The sequence below is a fragment of the Prinia subflava genome, chromosome 2 (genome assembly GCF_021018805.1).
Source record: "Prinia subflava isolate CZ2003 ecotype Zambia chromosome 2, Cam_Psub_1.2, whole genome shotgun sequence".
Classification (NCBI taxonomy): Eukaryota; Metazoa; Chordata; class Aves; order Passeriformes; family Cisticolidae; genus Prinia; species Prinia subflava.
The window spans coordinates 101,540,683-101,559,568 of NC_086248.1; the positions used below are offsets into that span (position 1 = coordinate 101,540,683).

The following is an 18,886-nucleotide window of genomic DNA, read 5'->3' on the forward strand; positions in this document are numbered from 1 at the left end:
AACTGGTCATCTTCTTCAGACTACTTTATATCTCCTAATTCTCTCTGGAAAGCAGGAGCCTCTAAGGCCTGCATCGTGCTTTCTGTAGGGGGGTCTCTAGGAAAATGAGGAGTTTCTTGCCTTGGTCAGGGCCATACTGGAGTTTGCTAGATTCCAATGAAATAAGATGATGGAGAGACACCTTAACAAACAGTATAACTACAGACAGGCTTTTCCAGGGGGAGGGCTTTAATTCTATTCATAAAGACATATATTTATTATCTTTCAAAGTCCAGCTAACTCATAACTTTAAGAACACTGAAAATTTTCACATAGTCATGAAACAGACAGAAATGTGCATGGACTTTGGGGCACACAACCCTTGGCTGGGCTGCTTTCCCCTCCCACTACAACTAGTTTTGTGCTGCTGGTGATGGACATTGGCTACACAAAAATGTATTTTGTATCTCTTTCTCTTCTGTTACCAATATTAAGACTCCACTATGGCAACTACTGCTATAGTCAGGTAGCCAACAGGTACATACAGTAAATTAAGGACAAAAAAGTCATATTTGTTGTGTAGCTCTCTCGGGGCTTGATGTGAAAGAACCATCCCAGTGGATGTGATCTGTAGTTAAAATGCACAGCCTGGCTTTTGGTCAATGCAGCTTTCTGTTCATCTGCACTGAAAGTCAGGGAGGGAGAGAAGCTGCTACACTGTGGAAAAGGACAAGAGCCACTACCAGAGAAACTGGGTGGTATTTTTTAATTCTTGGGTATTTCTATTTATTCTTTGCTCTCCTCTTACTGATACTTAGAGCCTAGGTGCTTCCAGGAACTGGATCTGGGCCACCTCTGCCCTCTCCTCCCTCCAAGTCGTGAGCAGACTGCTTCTACAAATCAGACCCTGCCTTTCAAACATCCCCACTGACTTTTGCTGTGGGTTTCTTCCAGCCAGCGCGCCTGTAGTAGGAGGAGGTCGGTGCTGGAGCCTGTGAGGCTGCTCTGTGGTTAGAGGTGTGCCCAAAGGGCTGATCTGCAGACCAACAACCAGCAGAGAGATGGAAAGGTTCCAAAGAGCTGAATTTGGCAGCTGTGGTGCCCTACCTTACCTAGAGACAAACCCACCTGACACCATTCCTGAACATGAAACACAGCGCGCTATGAGAACTTCACACTGAGCATGGGGCAAGGAAGGGAAGGCAGCAGGGAAGGAGCAAAACAAGTGTCTCCTCTGAGCCTTGTACTTGGGATAACAGGAATCCACATGCTCTTCAGTATTCCTGAAACATGGTTCCACAACTATGGTTCTGGCATGTGAAAAACTTTCCTAAAGTTAACATCCAGCTATAGACACCAATACCTTATTTCCCTTCACAGACTCGAGACAATTTCTAACAAAGCAATCAAACTACAGAAACACTGAATGGTTTAAGTTTAGGTGTTCATTTTTTCTCATAAACAAAAACAAAGACAAAAAACCTGCAACATTTTTTGGACAGGTTTCAAAACTTGAAATCCATGAGGCCCTTCAGAAGTGAGAAACAGTTTTTTGTTAGATATTTTTGTTTGTTTGCTAATGATGCTCTCCGAAGTAACAGTAATTATGAAATTCCCATAAGGAATTTCAATTTTCCAGTGGTTTCAGTGTATCCTAGTTGGCATTTCCAGGCCTCCCCCCTTGGAGCACAGGAATCAATCCTCTTGGACTCCATTTTCCACATACAGCATCTCACTGTTGACATCCAAAGTCCTAGGGATAAACTTACCAGCATATTACAGCTCTCCTGTGGCAGCCAACATCCTCCACTGAAAGCTGGGGGAGTTTTTTGGGCTTTCCCAGCTCCCCAGACCCCTACAGCAGCTCAGCGCCGCAGCCTGAGGAAGAAGGCATGCTTGCACTCCTTGCTGTCCAAGGGGTAATACTTGTCATAAAAATCCAAAATGTACTCCTCAGTCTTAAATCCAAACTTCTGGTAGAGCAGCATAGCAGGGTTGCTTGCAGAGACGTGAAGGGTGACGTCCTTGCCCATGCAGGTCTGCCAAGGGAGGGCAAGAGGAAAAAAAAGGAGATATCACTGCAAGAGAACAAGACAGCCTCTGGGGGAATGCGGAGGTGAGGAGATTCATCAGATCAGGGATCCCAGGTACTGAGGAAATGTGAGAAACAACTCACAGGCCCTGGCACAGGAGTTACCACACATAACAACAGCAAAGGGAGTGCTGCTGCTGCTCCTTCAAGCCTTTGTTTCTGGGAAATGTGTATTCTCTGACAATGAAAGCAGGTTTGGGATTATAATTTGTCATCTTTCCACTGTCAATTACTAAAGTAATTGTTAATTAAAAATAATCTTGGTGTACAGCCCTGATCTCAAATACAATGGCCTGAAGAAAAGACAAAACATGCCAGAGGATCAGGCTCTGCACTCCTCCCTGTCAGCAAACAGAGCTGAGCTCTCTGAGACTGCCTGAGCACCTCTGTGCTGTCACGCTGGAATTCCTGCCTATCCCACCCAGCTCCTCTCCCATCCTTCAGGGCACAGCACTCACCTCCTGAGAAGGCAGGAAATTCAGTTCAGGCAGCAAATAACAGCATGGCTGAAGTTACCTTGAAGATCCTAAATTATTCTAACCAGCAACACTCTGATGAAGATGCTAAAATAATTTATTTTCTGCTTTCATCAAGTGTTTTAATAGCATTCCATGTATATTGAGTATATTGTAACTCTCAAGTGGGAACAGTAATACCCTCTAGGAAATCTCCAAGATAAAACATTCAAATGGAAAACACTCAGGAATTAAAGGAGGAAAGGAAAAAAAAATTGGTAGCTGTTCTGGGGAAAAGAAAATTTGAATGAGATCATTAAGAAAATGCAGTTTAGTCCTCTGGGACAGATCATGAAAGGATAAATTCTGACAGCAAAACCAGCCACCACAATTTGCCTCAAAACATTTTCCTGTTAAATTATGCCGTTCCCAAGAATTCAGCCCCAAACTCAGCACACTGATCCCAAAGTCAACAACCTACTCTTAATCCAAACACAGCATCAAAATGTCTCAAGCTACAGAGAGGAGACCCCAAGCAGGCTGCAAAGCAGCACCTACAACCTGGAGACTGACGAACAGAAGGTCACAACCACCATTTGTTCTACAGGACTAAAGCCCTTCTACCACTACCAGAAAGTCAGCAACAGCAAAATAAACCTAATGTGAGCCAAAAATACAGTGCTGAGCTCTCATTGCTAGTGTACCTAGTCAGACTCAAATCTCTCAAATCTGCTTGGCTTTCTTCAACAGGGAATTCCATGTAAGCAGGATTAGGTTAATTATGTGACACATCCTACAAAAAAGTGTGAGGATTTTCTATGGCTGACTTGCCATCTCCAGCATCTCTGCTGGAGAGAGAAGTCTCTGAGAGTCTACCCTGCTAGGTTCCTGCAAACCTTGGTGCCTGTACCCACTGATTGTTGACATCTCACATCAGCCAACTGAGCTGACGGCAATTTCCTTCAACATTTCACACAGAGCTGCCTGGGAAATGCAAGGAGTGAGTTTAAGGAATATTGATTAGAGGCCTGTGTCATCACTGCAGAGAGCTGTGCAGACAGTAGAGTTACCCTCGGGCGGCCCAGGAGCAGAAAGTGCTTTTCCAAAGCACAGATCACTTCCCCAAGGCTCTGCCAGCACTCCCTACCTTGCTTCAGCCAAATAAGAAACAGGATAAAAAAGTTTCAATGGAGAGTTTGTTAGTGCAGCTCATCTTGACCACAACAAATTAAGAAATGTTTCCCATCGGCAGCTCTGCCAATAGAGTTCAGGGAGTGGTAAAACTGTGGAGTTGAGCTCTGTCAAGGACATATATCTGCATCCTTACTCATAATTAAGCTGCCTGTCCTGCAATGTAATTCAAGAAAGTCAGTGGAATTAAGGCCACTTGAATAACAGTATTCATTCAGAGATTTAATGAAGTTTAACTCCTTTAACACCACCCATTTAGTTAGCTGAGATTAATTTTCCCAAGTATTACTGTGGAACAAGACCCACTACAAGCCAGTTTAAAGAAACAATGCAGTTGCAAACACTTTATCATTAACTCAGCTGTATTTGAACCACAGTATAAAAGTGAAAGTGAGTATTTGAGATCAGTGGTTTAATGCATGAAATAAACCTCCAGGTGTAGTCAAGAAAGGTGCAATAATTCTAACTGACCCTGCCCACTCTTACCTCATTTTCTCCTTTAAACCCCCTATTTACAGTATGCCTTTTACACAAACTACTGACTGCTGAAGAACACAGAGTTAATCCCAAGACGGTTGAAGTGTGTAGCATCCCTCTCATTCTGAGGACATGACCAGGATGGTTGTTTTCCTAAACACATTTTAACTTCCAAAGCAGGAGCTACTTCCTCCTATAAACATTCACAAAAAGGATTCTTACTCTCTAATATCTGCATGTGTGCACAAGGAAGGAGCTGGTTCCTTGGCAGATTCACGGGATGATTTCATTTCATTACCTGGATAAGATGGTAAATCATGAAGGTTGCAATCCCAGCTCTTCTCCACTCAGGGTGCACCAGTAGAAAAGAGATGTAGGCTTCGTTGTACTTCACATCTGGCACCATAAAGCCAAAGGCAATGATAACTTTCTTATAAAGGACAACAACACTGAAGTCTGGATACTGCAGGCACTCTGACAAATCAATTCCTAGGAGAAAAAGAGAAACAGCAGTTGGCAGCACTGCAAACCAAAAGAAAAGTGGCACTGAAATCCAGGGGTTTAAGGCTTTTTAGAAATACTCAATCCCTTCTTTTTACCTTTATTTCAAATTTGTGATAGGAAGAGATCACAGCATCATAGAACAGTCCAAGGCCCCTGCTAGAGCAATCCTCTGTTACTACAAATTATGCAGCCAAATTTCCTGCATTTCAGGAAATCCCAGGGGTCAGGACACCCAGAGTGCAGGGGATGAAGCCTGCCTTGGGAAAACCAGCTGCCTGATCCTCTGTCTCCCCTGCCACGTAAGTATGAAAGGGAAAAGATGATACAGCAAAACAGACAAAACAAGATCTGCTTAGCAAGGAAGCTTGTGTGGAAAAACTAATGAAGCTAATTTCCTTTCAAATTACTCAAGGATGAAATGCTCATCAGAAGTGGCACACATGAAACTGGGCTTCAGCTTTGGTGGCATTGCCTGCAGTGATTCCTGTCTTTTTCCTCCACCTTGTCTGGAGCTCTTACTGCTGTCTCTTGTGCACACTCAGCTGGTTGTGGAGCTACACTGTGGGCCTATCCACAGCTTCCAACACCATCAAAACACTTGCTTTCAGCATGCAAATTCTCTAATCTGAGGGATTAAGTAGCCTCTCAGGCAGTGGTGCTTCTGTGAGTCAGAGGCTTGACACAGAAAGACGCTGGGAGTTTGTTACCTTGCCTATTCACGCTGCTGCTGCAGTCCTAGAGCATCCACACAGCCAGTCAGCACCAAGTAGTGCAGCTCGAAGCACTGAAGACTGACTGGTTAGTAATTTGTGTGGACAGACCCTAAATGAGATGCAAGACACAGAGGAGATGTTCTAGAAAAGTTTGCCTCAGCCTCTAGTTAGCAATTGCAATGTATTTGGAACATGGGGTAACAAAACAGCAGAGTATTTTTCTTGTAATCACTCTTGATGAGGTGCAAGACTTCATAAGGCATCAAGCACCAATAAGTGGGTGAGTTATTTTCTTGCTGGAGAGTAAGGTGGGTGGAGCAAGACGTGGAAGGGATTGATTGGCAATAGGGAGTTGAGTTAATTAAGCCAAGGCTTCACTGCCGGTGGAGTGCCTTGCAGCGTGTCTGGACAGGAACACGCACTGGCATTGCCCCGGGCACTGGCGTCACTGCAATGGTGCAGTTTTTCCTGTAGGAATATGCTTAGCTCAGGATGGCTCACCACTGGAGACACTCCCCGCTAGGGAGAGGTGTCCCATTAGGACACCAAGGTACTGTAAGAAACAACACCGGGGAATTTGTCTTCCACCAGCTCATTTGCAGTCACTACCTGAAACGTAGTTCTGCCTTGGGAAAGGCAAGAACAGCTCTGAAAGGAAGGCATTGGAGAGATAGAAGAATGAAGTGCTGGTTTAATGATGCTCACGCAATTGCATATCCCTGCCTCCCACCCCCAAGCTGTACCAGCTAAATCCTTTGCATCCAGGCTTTACCTCCCAAGCATCACTTCCCTCTCCTGCTAAAACAGAACCAAGGTGCAACAATCATATCCCAGCCCCCTCCTCCCATTCCTGGAGAGTGATGGGAGTGTCAGCTTTCTGATTTAATGATGAACAGTTCACAGCTGGGTGGAATACAGCCATGCTCCTTATGTTAAACAAAACAGAGTGGTTCCTGAAGAACTTAATGAAGATGCAACCCAACTTGGCGAGAATTTCAAATATATTATCAGGAGAGGAGAGACTATGACAAAGCGGTTCAGCCTCTGCTGGGATTGCAAGTGTCTCACAAGCTCTGAAACAGTTTGTGAAAGGAAAGGCATGCCAGGTTTTTTCCCCCCACACTGTACAATTTGCATGTAATGACTAGCAAAAAGAGCTCCCATCGTGACCACGGTACCATGGGCACTGCTGAACTAGAGCTCTGCTGAATCACTATCTGCAAATCAAAACACAGAGCAAACAGTTACCTGGAATAAAGGTGTGTACTGTTTGTACTGGGCTTTTCTAAATTAGTCCACTGCATTGTTTGCTGATCAGAAGCTGAGGCATGCAGCAGATGAACATCCCTATTATTATTTCAGAAGAACTAAAGACTGCAGCCTCATAACTGCCCATTGTCCCCAAAGAACCTGCAGTTCCAGAAATGACACAGAAAAATACAAACCTAATCTTTTCCATACCTTGTAAGTACTGAGGCTTGAAGAAATAAAGGACATCACAGTGGAGCCTACCGTTGTAAAAGCAGTTCAGTGAATCACAGAATAAGCTGAGTTGGAAGGGACCCTCAAGGATCATTGAGTCCTACTCCTGGCCCTGCACAGGACAACCGCAAGAATCACACCATGTGCATGAGGGCGTTGCCTAAACTCCTCTTGGGCAGGCTTGGTGCTGTGACACTGCCCTAGGGAGCCTGTCCCAGTGCCCAACCACCCTCTGAGTGAAAACGTTTTCTTATATCCAGCCTAAACCTCCACTGACACAGCTTCAGAGCTGTTCTATTGGGTCCTGTCATCACAGAGAAGAGATGGGTGCCTGCCTCTCTGCTTCCCCTCCTGAAGAAGCTGCAGACCACGATGAGGTCTCCCCTCAGTCTCCTCCAGGCTGAACAGAACAACTGACCTCAGCCACTCTTCATATGACTTCCAACTTTAACATATCCAGTTTATGACTGCTAGGAAGAAACCTTCTCACAAAGGTAAGGAACAGTAATCTCTGGTATAAAACTGTTTACTTCAAGCTCTGGTTCTGCAAAACATTTCACTAGATGCTTAAGTTTAGTTAACTACTAAACTACCCTATTGGCACCTATTTTTGTAAGTGCTGTGCTAATTAGGGTCTAATTGCCAGTTCTACAGATCTCAAGAGACAAAGACACCAAACCCATGTCTCCACCTCAAATGCATTCCTGTGACATCAGATAATGGGTTTCTAAGAAAAAGCCAGACACCAACTGAAGAAAAATTTGGCCCAAGAACATTTTTTTTCTGAACAATACCACTTCTTTCTTGCAAACCCAACCACCCATGGGAGGAATCTTACCAGGCCAGAAGAATTCGTGGCACATGGAGTTTATAGTGGGGATGTGATTTGGACGAACGTAGCAGTAATCAATGGGTGCTTCTGGCTCAGCCTTCCAATTGAGATCATTCCTGTGTGGATTCGCCCGGATTTCTGCCAGCAGCCTGAGTTTTGGGGGCTTTGTCTCATAATCACGTCTGCCAGGAACATGAAAAGGAAACACAACAAGTAAGTGAGCAACAAGAACTGCCATTGCAGCTAAATGGGTACTGCCCATGAAATATCTTCTGACGTGCTCAACTTCAGAAAAAAAAAAAAAAAGAACAGTCTTCCATTCACATGGGGAAAAAGCCCCTAGCTCAGCAAAAACACCCTTGTGCCAGAGGCCAGGACTCTTTCCAGACCCACAGCACGTCCAGACAGTCTTTCCCTACAGTATGAGCAAGGAAATCATGGTTCTGACCCAAGAGCAGGTGCAACTTGCATGGAATGGCTACAGAAATGCCCTCTCTGCCCTTGCCCCCTCTTGGAGACTCCCCTTCCCAATGCAATCCCTTTCATTACTCAGCTAAATCAAACACTATCCCTTCAGGGTTACCATGGTGCACTGGGTTGTACTTTGAGGAGGAGTGAGGAGCACTGCCCAAGAAAGGTGTCCTCTCCGTGGGCTGGCGGTGCACAAGCCAAGAGCAAGCTCAGACCCTCTGTACCTGATGTAAGGTTTAAGTACACGGGAGGTGTAAGGGCTGACAATACTGTGGTCTGTCAGCAGGTCTTCTGAGCCTACCAGGCGGTACAGAAACTTGGTTGTCTGCTGGCGATATCCTTTCATGGCAGGCAGCATTGTCTGGATACACAAAAAAATGCACAACAATTGCAGGAAGGTCAGTCAGTGATTTAACTAATCATAAGGGGATCGTATGGAAGGAGAGTAAGGGTCTTTCAGTGTGACAGGGTGGACTGGACAACAGTGGTCCCACCTCTGGAGTCTGCTGGGCAATCCCAAATTTGGTGCCCAAACCTAAAAGTGCTGCAAGTCATCTCCCTCCTACACACATGAAAGTGTACCCTCCTGTTTGGGTACTTCCAGGCCTGCACCACCAGCATTTGGGCAGGGCTGGAGTACAAATACATCAACATTTGTGGAGCTGACACTGACAGACAGCTGTGCTGAACCAGCAGGTCCCAAGAAGAAAGGGACTTAGGAGAGCATTGCTGGGGACACAGCCCTAAGCCAAAATGAGTCTTGTTCACATGATCCTTTTCCCTTTAGAATTCAGATAACTTCAATGTGACACTGGTGGCTGCAGCAAAAACTTTAAAATAACCAGTGCCAAAAGCCAACTTAAATTGGGAACACCCACCTGGTATCTGTCCAAGATCCTGAAGTCCTGGCTAGTAGTTCTGTATGTTGCTTGCCCTACTGGGGACCTGGAGACACCGCCTTCTTTGGCTCCATAAATCCCATCAACCAGGAGCAGTGCAGCATTCACAACCTGGTCCAAGTCAAAGAGTGGGAGCCCTCTTTCCCTCTTGGCCTGCCTGATCAGCAGCTTGCGCCTCAGCCTCCGGGCCTCTGGGGTCATGCTCAAGGCATTGGGACAGGCTTCCAGTCTCTTCAGCAGCAGCTTTTCCTCATAGATGCTAACTGAGGTGTGCTTGGGAACTCTGGGTTTATCATCCTTCTCCAGCTGTGACTTCCCCTTGTCTCGTCCTCTCACCTGCAAGGGTATGTTTGACTCTTCAGGATCTTCACTGTCACCTTCCATCCGTTCTGTTTTTTCTTCTTCACTCTCCACTTCTTGTTTGATCTGTTCAGCTGTCTTCACTTTTTTTCTGCTTGCTGTCATGGTACCAGCACCAGCTGTCCCACTGGGAGGGGGCACGTACTCTATTCCTGGGTCTATGACTCCATCTCCTTCCATCTCCTCATCATCTGTGGAACAGATCAAAGCAATCCAGGGGGAAAGAAAAAATTACTTAAACATCAAAGTCCCATTTTAAAAATGGTTGTGACTGCATTTTTCTGCTAAGGAACAATAATGTGGGTTTACCCAATGCACTTCATTTTATATGTACTTCCAGATCTCCTGGTTTGGACAGGAGATGCTGGAAAAGAGTCCAATTTCAGGAAAAAGAATCAATCCTGCTCCTAAAGTGTCTTGTAGTTTGGCATCTGGAAACTGTGGCCTTCCTGAGCTGCAAGCACATGTTCTTTCAGGAACATTAACCTGCTGAAATTCCCAAAGATTGGGGACCAAAAAGTCAAGCTGGTGAGCTGTATCTTCAGCTAGTATACCCTGGAGAGGTTCTGTCCTCTATAGAACCTCACTATTCTTCCTGCCACCCAGAAGACTGGCTCCTTAAGGAACTAAGAGAATTCAGCCTGCATCACTGCTTTGCAATTTCACTGAAATTCAGGATCCCTTAATCAGCACAATCAAACTTATAAAATACTGGAACATTACCATGGGAATAAAATTTCTCTCATGAAAAACCTTTGAGACAAAACTAGAGTTGCTACATAGCAGTGTAATCTGTGTTGCAGTGAAACTGCTTTTGCTAAGTGGTACAGCAGTTGCTGTGTGAAGTCTACCCACTGTTTATTCAGGATCTCTCAGAAAACGATAATGAGGGTTTCTTCTGGCCTTAGAAGCTGGTGATAAAACTATGGAAAACCAGTCAATTCTCACACTCAACTAAGACAACAGAATATTGCCAGCTACTTTCCATCTTATCCTGAAAGCATCCTGCAGCTCATTGCGAGCTTATTTTTTAAAAAATATTCCTAGAAAACTGCACATGGTTCATCATTAAATGAAACCCATGGTGGCTCTTACCATGGAATAGCGCCTGTGGTGGCATGACATCCGGGATGAGATCTGCTTCCGAGAGCAGGCTGGGAGTGGCCGAGTGTGAGGCGGGAGTGCCAGGAGCAGAGAAGTCCAGGGATGGGGATGGAGAAGGGCTGGTCAGAGGCGTGCGGTCAGATGAGCTCAGGGAGGAGAAGTCAATGACCTCTCCTTTCTCCAGGACGATGTCGGGCCGGCGGCAGCGGCTGCTGAACTTCACAGGAGTGGAGGAAGTGCTGCGGTCCAGGAACCCGGCTGCCTCCTTCTGGGCTCTCCGAATGTCCTTGGCTTCCTGAGTGCGGGACCTCTTCTCCTTCAGCTCCATGGCTGACTCGACTGGATTGCGGCTCACCCGCTTTCGAAGGCCTTCCACAGTAATGATGGGATCCAGCGGGGGCTTGGAAGCTGCTAAAGAAGTTTGCTTAATCTGAGCTCCTGCAGTCACTGGATTCACACTATGCAGTCAAAACCACACTGACTACAAAGCTTAAAAGATGGGGTTTTGAATGTGTACAGGAAATTCACTCTGGGACATGTAGCATTAAGCCATTGTATGACTAGAGCCTCATTAAGGCCTAAATTTTGTTCCTCCACACAGAGGAGAATTTGCACCTAGTGACAAAAGATAAAAGACATTCCCCAGCATAAAGAAAAGTGGTAAAATTGTGGATTACAGCTAAAAAAAACCCAACCAAAACCACTCTGCCCAAGCCTCAAAACCCTATAAATCAGCACAATGGAAAAAGCTAATAAAATATTACAGGCTTCTCACACTACTAGCATATGCACCATAGTCCCTTCAGTCAACCATTACAGAAGAACAAAACTAAGGAGCTGTCCATGCACACAAACTGGTTTTAACTCAGCTTTTCTCATGTCTCCCAGCTCTGGCCCAGCAAAGAATCTACGTACTGCTGGGGACAGAGTTACCTTTTGCCTTCAGAGCAGATGCTGACAGCTTCTCTCCTTCAGGTTTCAGTGTTGGGGGTTTGTTATGAACCAGCTTCCACCATCCTGGTTCTCCAAATTCCTGTGCCCCTGAGCGGAAAAACAAGGGGCTCCCCACAGAGAGACAGCCAGCAACTGTGCTCCACCATGTTGAGGTCTTTTTCCTGTGGTGGGAGAGAGGAAGACGAGGGTTAGGTCCCCATTCACCAGCTGTGCTTCTGTCCTGGAGAGTGTTTCTGCTGGTGGCACTGACACGCACCCACTGAACTACCCCTGAAGCACTTTTTTGGCCCCTTGGATGCAGGGAGTTGCACTTTAGCCTTTCCCTCTGCTGGGCAGTGCACTCTTACTGGGCATTTGAGCATTTTTTGTTCCTTTAGGAACTGGTCATAGGGCTAACTAAGATGTCACTTAGGGAAGAGGTGAGAAGAAATACTGAAAAATTGCCCTGACTCTGGAGAGTCAGGTTCATGATGCAGTCTAACCTCAGCTGCCCAGAATCTCAGGATTTCTTCTTGCCTTTGCACATCCCCACATGCAGAAACTTCTGTACTTGCCAAGGCTTGGCTGAGTTGATGTTCACTGCTGCCCAAGTGCTGCCCTTACACACCTTGAGGTACTGAACCTCAAAGGTGGGGGATCAAACCCAGCTGCCACAGTTCAAAGTCTGGAGTGTTACAGTAAATCTGGATAAGCTGTGCTTCAATGTGCCAAGGAAGAAGATCGTTGCATGGCTTATACTGCTACACACATGATTCAGCTGTTTCTGTTCCATCAGTGGCTTGTCCAGGCAAGTGGGAATGCTGTGTCTGAGGCCAGGAATCACTCTCTGGATTTTAATCAGAGCAAGGAGTGCCCACTTCCCTGAGGCAAGTCTCAAAAGGCAGCAGCAAACCCTAGAAGGCATCAGCTCCCTGAATGAGGGACAATGGGCCACCAGCTGCCCTCCTGTCGAGGGTCCCCGTGGCTTCCAGAGGACAAATGCTAACATTTCTGAGCAAGCAGGCACAGACAAGCACTGAAAGCAAAGCCAAAGACCAAATCTGGTTAGGAAGAAAGGCCAGATCTTACAACGAAGAAATCTCTGGGGAGGAAAAGAAGCTGGGAAGTCAATCAAATCCACAACTTCCAAGGATCGCTCAGTTCCTTTCCTGCCTCCAAAGCACATACATTAACAGTGAAGCTTGGGTTTGACAGCTTCAGCACGCTCAGAAAAAATGTGCTGTTCACCTGGAAAATGAAGTCTGCCCTCTGAGAGAGGGGTTCCTACTCTGACAGTCTGAAAAACATTTCAGTTGTTTAACATCTACTATGTAAGAGCCATTTCATCAAGATCCAAAACAGGCTCAGTTCTTGAAGAACTTGGTCTTTGCAAGCTTTATAGCCAAGGAACGTAGCACTTTGCTGGACCACATTTTTGTCCCTAAAGTTTGGCAATACCAGGATCAGCCCATCCATTGTGACTGTTCAGAAAAACTCAATTCTTTGCATGTTCATATGCTGCCTAAAGGAAGACAAGAAATAATCCAAAATACATGGATTTCTATTGCTTTTGTGAGTTTCCTGAGGGTTTTTTCCCACAGTAAGATATGCTGATTCTTTCTGAAGTGTACCCCTCATGCCTGCATTCAGATTCTCAATATCAAATCATCCCTTTTTATGACTTGTAAGGCTCAACAGAGATTCACCAAATTAACCAGGATTCTTGTCCATCTGTACAACAGGTTTTAATTCCTTTGGCTCACCAACCAGACCCTCAGGGGAATATTGTGTCTTTACCTGTTCCCTAATAAGAAAGTCCAGTGTTTCTCAATAAAAGCACAAATGTCTTCTTTCCATCTGAAGTACCCCTGACGGCCTGTTCCTTCCAGAGACAAGTTGTACATTGCTAACATGACAACCTGGAACAGAAAGTGTAGGACACAAGTGAATCCCTTCTGCTTTTTCTGATGAACAGACCCCCACAGCTGCCACACACATATATAAATCTTTTCTCCCTCATAAATATCTTATTTTTGCAACATGTCATAGGCAATTTCTGCAATACATCTTCTTCCTGGTTTTGTGCTGCCCGTTCTTGTCTTTCTATTGTTAGATGCACATTCTTCCAGAGATGGAGAAACCTGGGGAATAACAAGCTGCCTAGTTATGCAGGTTTGTGCTGAGACACAAGAATTGAGCAGCTGTTGTATAAATGAATTACAGTACAGCCGGGGTCTGAATGTAACCTGGAGCTAGGGAAATAGTATTTCAAATTAAAAAAAGTCACAAGTAATCCTGCTATCCAATACATCAGAAACATTGTGATAATGGTCTTTCACACACACTTCACAACCAAATTCACTGTGACCTGTTACATACCCAAACTAAAGGGCAGGTTTGAAAAATATCCCACCTCCTTCAAGTAAATTCTAGGTGACCAACTATTAATTACATTTACTTAATTAATTTTAATTAATTTATTAGAACAAAACTAAAGTCAGCTAGGCTAGGATTATCTTTCAACAATCACACACAGCCTCAGTTTGGTTGCTACTACTCCCAATAACGACTTGTATTTCACCCTCAGAGAAATCTGAAATCTGCTTTTCTTAGGGAGATGGGTCTCCTCACAGCAGGCTTTCTGGGATGCATTATCAAAGACATAAAAATGATTAAATGTGGACAGCTTTAATGTCTCCTTCACCTTATTTCTACCCCACAACCTCTCTCAGTTTGATAACTAGGATTTTGTGGGTTTTAAAGTCATGTGGGACAGTGTCTCAGGATGTCAAAAATAATTCTCTTTTCAACTGGCTAAAGATATGGATCTGTTGAGGCCACATACTCTGAAAAAAAATCTAGAAATCACTGTCCCCATTCTTCCTGCTTCAGGTAAGTTAGTTTGACTACTTCTCTCAATTCCACTTACCCAGAAGCAGCAGCAGCTCTGGCTGCTGGAAGCCCAGGGAGGTGGTCACAGCTTTCTTTCTCACCCATTTCCCTTTTGTCTGCCCCCTCACCATGGCACTTTGAAGAGACCTGGGCAATGCCAGTAGCCTTTGCTTTCCCAGTATGGAACTTGGTGAAACTCTGCCAGTCTGCCAGCACAGACCCCTACCTACACCAACCTTTCTCCCTGCACTGGCTACCACATGAAAGCAATGCAGGAGTTACAATTAGTGTTTCAAATTATCTTACATGATGATAAGGCTGAGTGCCTGTGGGTAAGAATCAAGGAAAATCCAACAAGGCTGATATTTTCAACAATCTGACAGCTTGTCCTCAGGACAAGTGGCCTCCTGAGCACGTAGATGGGGACAGGGAGCATAACAGCCCTCCTATTATTCAGGAGGAAGCAATTGATGACCTGTTGAGCCTCTCAGATGCTCACAAGTCCATGGGACCACATGGGATCCATCCTAGGTTGTGGAGGGATCTGGTAGAAGAGCTCACCAAGCTGGTCTCCATCATTTACCATCAGTCCTAGCTCACCAGGGAGGTACCTGAGGGCTGAAGGTTGGCCAGGGTGACACCCAACCATAAGAAGGGCTGGAAGCGGGATCCAGGGAGCTCCAGGCATCTCAGCCTGACCTTGGTGCCTGGCAAGGTTATGGAATAGATCATCTTGAATGCCATCCCTTGGCACCTACAGCATGCGTTTAGGAGGGGCAGGTCCTGCCTGACCAACCTGATCTCCTTTTATGACCAGGTGACCTGCCTGGTGGATCCAGGGAAGGCTGTGGATTTTGTCTACCTGGACTTCAGCAAAGCCTTTCACACCATCTAGAGGGGCCGGGACAGGCTGGATCCATGGGCTAAATCCAACAATAGGAGGTTTAAGAAGACCAGGTGCTGAGTCCTGCCCTTTGGCCACAACAAGCCCCTGCAGCTGGGGACAGAGCTGGGAATAGAACAGGTAGAAAGGGACCTGGAGTACTGACTGATGGCAGACTGAACATGAGCCAGCAGTGTGCCCAGGTGGCCAAGAAGGCAAATGGCATCCTGGATTGGATCAGGAATAGTGGGAAGCAGGACAAGGGCAGTGATTCTTCCCCTGTACTTGGCACTGGTGAGGCCGCAGCTCAAGCCTTGTGTCCAGTTCCAGGCCCTTCAATTTAGGAAGGCTGAATGTTGAGGTGCTGGGGCAGAGAAGGGCAACAAGGCTGGTGAAGGGTCTGGAGCGCACATCCTATGAGGAACAGCTGAGGGAGCTGGGGGTGTTTAGGCTGGAGAGGAGGAGGCTCACAGAAGACCTTATCACTCTCTACAACTCCCTGACAGGAAGGTGCAGCTAGGTGGGAGTTCAGCCTCTTTCCCCAGGCAACAAATGATAGGAGAAGAGGGCACATCTTGTGCTGCACCGGGGTAGGTTTAAGCTGGAAGTTAGGAAAAATTTCTTCACAGAAAGAGTGATTGGGCATTGCAATGGGCTGCCCAGGGAGGTGGTGGAGTCACCAACCCTGGAGGTGTTTAAGGAAAGCCTGGATGGGGCACTCAGTGCCATGGCTGACCATGTGGTGTTAGGTCATGGGTTGGGCTGGATGATCTCAAAGGTCTTTTCCGTCCCAGCTGATCCTGTGATTCAGTGATATTCTATAAGACAACACACCATTACAGGCCCACAGGATGCAAACAGATGTTCTTTTGATTGCTCATGTGTGCAAGTGATTGGAACAGTGAATTCCAGCAAGGGCTGATGCTACTGCATAAGCAGCCAGGTTGGAGCTTTGTACCCAGGAAGCTGGCAAGGTTTCTGTTTCTGTGTTGCCACCTCACCAGCTTTACATTTTTTTAGATACAAAGACCTGTTCATGCCTAGAAGCCAAATTGCGTTTATTTTGTTTTTCCAAACCTGCTTGAAGCCATGAATTCATGAGTAACATAAGGGGAAGGAAAAACAAAACCAAAAAAAAGTCGTTTGCATGATTCTCTTTCAATTTCCCTGCCAAATGCTGAAGCTCTCATGTGCAAGCAATCCTCAGCTAATTAATTTCTGAAATTCATGCTAATGTTCCTTTGTTACCAATACCTGATCCTCCTTTTCTAGACAGCAGATACACAACAAGCAACAATTTCAGAAAGTCCCATGGTTGTTCTGCTGGCACAAACATTTCACTTACTTGTTGCCATGTTAATCTCAGACGTTCATATTGCTCCTTCCCATCTTCTGAGCAATCAGAGCAAGTAAATCTGAAAAAGTTATCTCCTTTGAGGTAGCTGAGCTGTTCTCTCAGTTGACCTAAAATGAAAAGGTAAAAATCAATCTTTTTTGTCCTTTTATAGGGGAAAAATCCAAAGGAAATTTGGATTTCTTCCAAGATCAGGTTTGTCTAAATAAAAATGACAGAACCACCTGTAAACCCCCATATACCCAAAGTTACAGGCTCTAATTCTGTTTCTACAGCAGAGGAAAAAATATCATATTAATCAGAGCTTCTAAACTCATCAGGAGTTAATTTACAAAAACATGAACAAGTGAAAAATGACATCAGAGGACAGAGAAACTGTTAAGACTAGAGTGTTTCTGGAAAGTCACACTCAAAAGATACTTCTCTACAAGGATGTCATCTCTTTTACTGTATAATGAGTATTTTTAAGCATTTTTAACATACAGATACCCTGTTTCCATAGTGCATTGCAGAATTCAAGTTCCAGCTGTGGGGAAAACTCCCCATACTTGGTAGATTAAGAAAATTTCTAAATGGCAATTCAATGCAAAAAAGTGATTATTTGCCTGAGCACTGCCATTTTCACAAATGACAGCTGAACTCCCTAGAACTGAATGATTAGGAAAAAGTACAGTATCTCCCTCTGACAGCTCGTTTACTCTGTACATTTGTATGTGGCTACTGTTGCTTTGCAACTGGCCTTTTCTGCTCCTTGGATTTGTTCCACAGCAGCTGCAGAGAGGAACATATTTGTAAAATAAAACAAGTTGTGTGTTAAATCAAGTGCTCCAGCATAAGATACCTCATGCTACCTTTAACTCTGCTTTATTTTTTTTATTAATATGTTTCAAGTTACATTTCCCTTTACTGCATAGTAATTTAATAGTCTGGTGCTGGTTTCATTACATTAACACCTAAACATTCACTAACACACCTTGAGAGGAGATTTTTACACTACAAATTCTAAGAAGGCAAAAAGGGCAGCTCTGACAAATCTGCAAGGCAGGTGCCATCTAAACGGTTCATTATTTCAACCACAAACAAACAAGCAACCACAAAAACCCCAAATCAAACCAAACAAAAATCCCCCCACCAAAACCAAAGCCAACCAGTGTTTAGCAATATCTGGCTTTTGGATGTAACAGATCAGATAATCCAGAATTTAGAAAGTAAAGCTATTACACTGCTGACAGCATATATCTTATGTTGAATGCCAGAGGAGAGGTATCAAATTCTGCAGTTTGCTCCTAACACCTCCTAGAGCTGGCTGCTGAAGGCTGGGCATGTTTCTAAGCCAACTTAAATTCACATAATTGGGAAAACATTAAAGTTGAGATTTAGCCATATGCTCCACAGATGTGACAAATCAGCAGGGAGGGAAAAAAAAAAGTAACACACAAAGTCCTTTTCCTCCCCAGAGCTTTACAGCAAGAGTGATTATCTGAGTCAGCAGAAAGGTCAGGTCACTTGGCCCAAGCTCCTTAACAGCTGCAAGAATTGTGAGGCTGGTTCTGAACTTTAAAGTTCTCTACAAATTGAAAGACAGTTTGACTTTCTTAGAGAGGGCACCAGCTCTAGACACACGCAGCTCCTGGACTAAACTGTCTAACACAGCCCCTGCCAGCAGGCATCACCCACAGGATGGGGTACAGCCTAACAAGCTGTGAAACAGGAACGCAGGACAGCACAAACACCTCGCAAACACCCACCACGGCCAGGCACAACACAATGGGCAGCCTTACTTGCTGGGATCCACTTCTGGCACTTCTCACAGTAATAGGACATCTCCTCCATCCAGGATGCTTCACCCTCGTCACTGTTCAGGGAGTCCCCGCTCTGGTCGTGCGATAAATCCACAGAAGCCTGGTCCTCAGACTCCACGATCAGGAGAGTCTCCCCTTCCACCTCGCCCTCCTCCAGGCCCTCAGAGGTCCTGGTGGCTTCATCGTCGTGGCGGCTGAGCAGCCCACTCATATGAACGTTGTTGGCCATCCTAGAGGGAGCCTGCACGACAACGAACTGTTCCTCCCCACCCTCAGTCCATCCACATGGGATGTGCCGCAGCCAAGTCTCCACAGTCCAAGTACTGATCACAGAGGAAATGGGGTTTTGTCTGCCCTAACGTTTTAGAGGCCGGATTATAACTTATACAAAATAACCAGTCTTTCACAAATTACCTCTGTTTGTTAAAACACCAAAAGAAGTGAGATGCAAATGACCTTCAAA

General features: G+C 45.3%; 1 protein-coding gene and 1 non-coding gene across 5 annotated transcripts; both read right to left on the reverse strand.

The window, feature by feature from the left end:
• Nucleotides 1-1,409: 1,409 nt before the first annotated feature.
• Nucleotides 1,410-18,661, reverse strand: KAT14 (lysine acetyltransferase 14). Of its 4 annotated transcripts, none has more exons than XM_063391221.1 (10): nt 18,403-18,661; nt 16,613-16,731; nt 13,290-13,411; nt 11,493-11,674; nt 10,551-10,967; nt 9,075-9,646; nt 8,421-8,557; nt 7,732-7,907; nt 4,493-4,683; nt 1,410-2,018 (listed from the first exon to the last, which is right to left on the reverse strand). In XM_063391221.1, exons 1-10 carry the CDS (start codon nt 18,650-18,652, stop codon nt 1,845-1,847), a joined length of 2,340 nt encoding a protein of 779 aa, XP_063247291.1. In that variant the 5' UTR covers nt 18,653-18,661; the 3' UTR covers nt 1,410-1,844. The 4 variants fall into 4 exon arrangements, 3 of the variants coding, with proteins under 3 accessions (XP_063247291.1, XP_063247290.1, XP_063247292.1); XM_063391220.1 differs by having other exon boundaries at nt 10,551-10,970; XR_010079454.1 differs by lacking the exon at nt 1,410-2,018 and adding an exon at nt 6,873-7,005 and having other exon boundaries at nt 4,547-4,683; nt 10,551-10,970.
• LOC134547835 (U1 spliceosomal RNA) lies at nt 4,843-5,005 on the reverse strand. Its single transcript, XR_010079624.1, has one exon. It is a non-coding gene; the product is annotated as a U1 spliceosomal RNA (small nuclear RNA).
• Nucleotides 18,662-18,886: the final 225 nt, after the last annotated feature.

Coding starts and splice junctions, on each gene's coding strand:
- KAT14 (XM_063391220.1), bottom strand. CDS start 18,652: ATGGCCAACAACGTTCATATGAGTGGGCTGCTCAGCCGCCACGACGAT. Junction 9,647..10,550: donor ACCACAGGCGCTATTCCATG/GTAAGAGCCACC, acceptor TCTGTTCCACAG/ATGATGAGGAGATGGAAGGA. Junction 8,558..9,074: donor GGATCTTGGACAGATACCAG/GTGGGTGTTCCC, acceptor TTGTGTATCCAG/ACAATGCTGCCTGCCATGAA.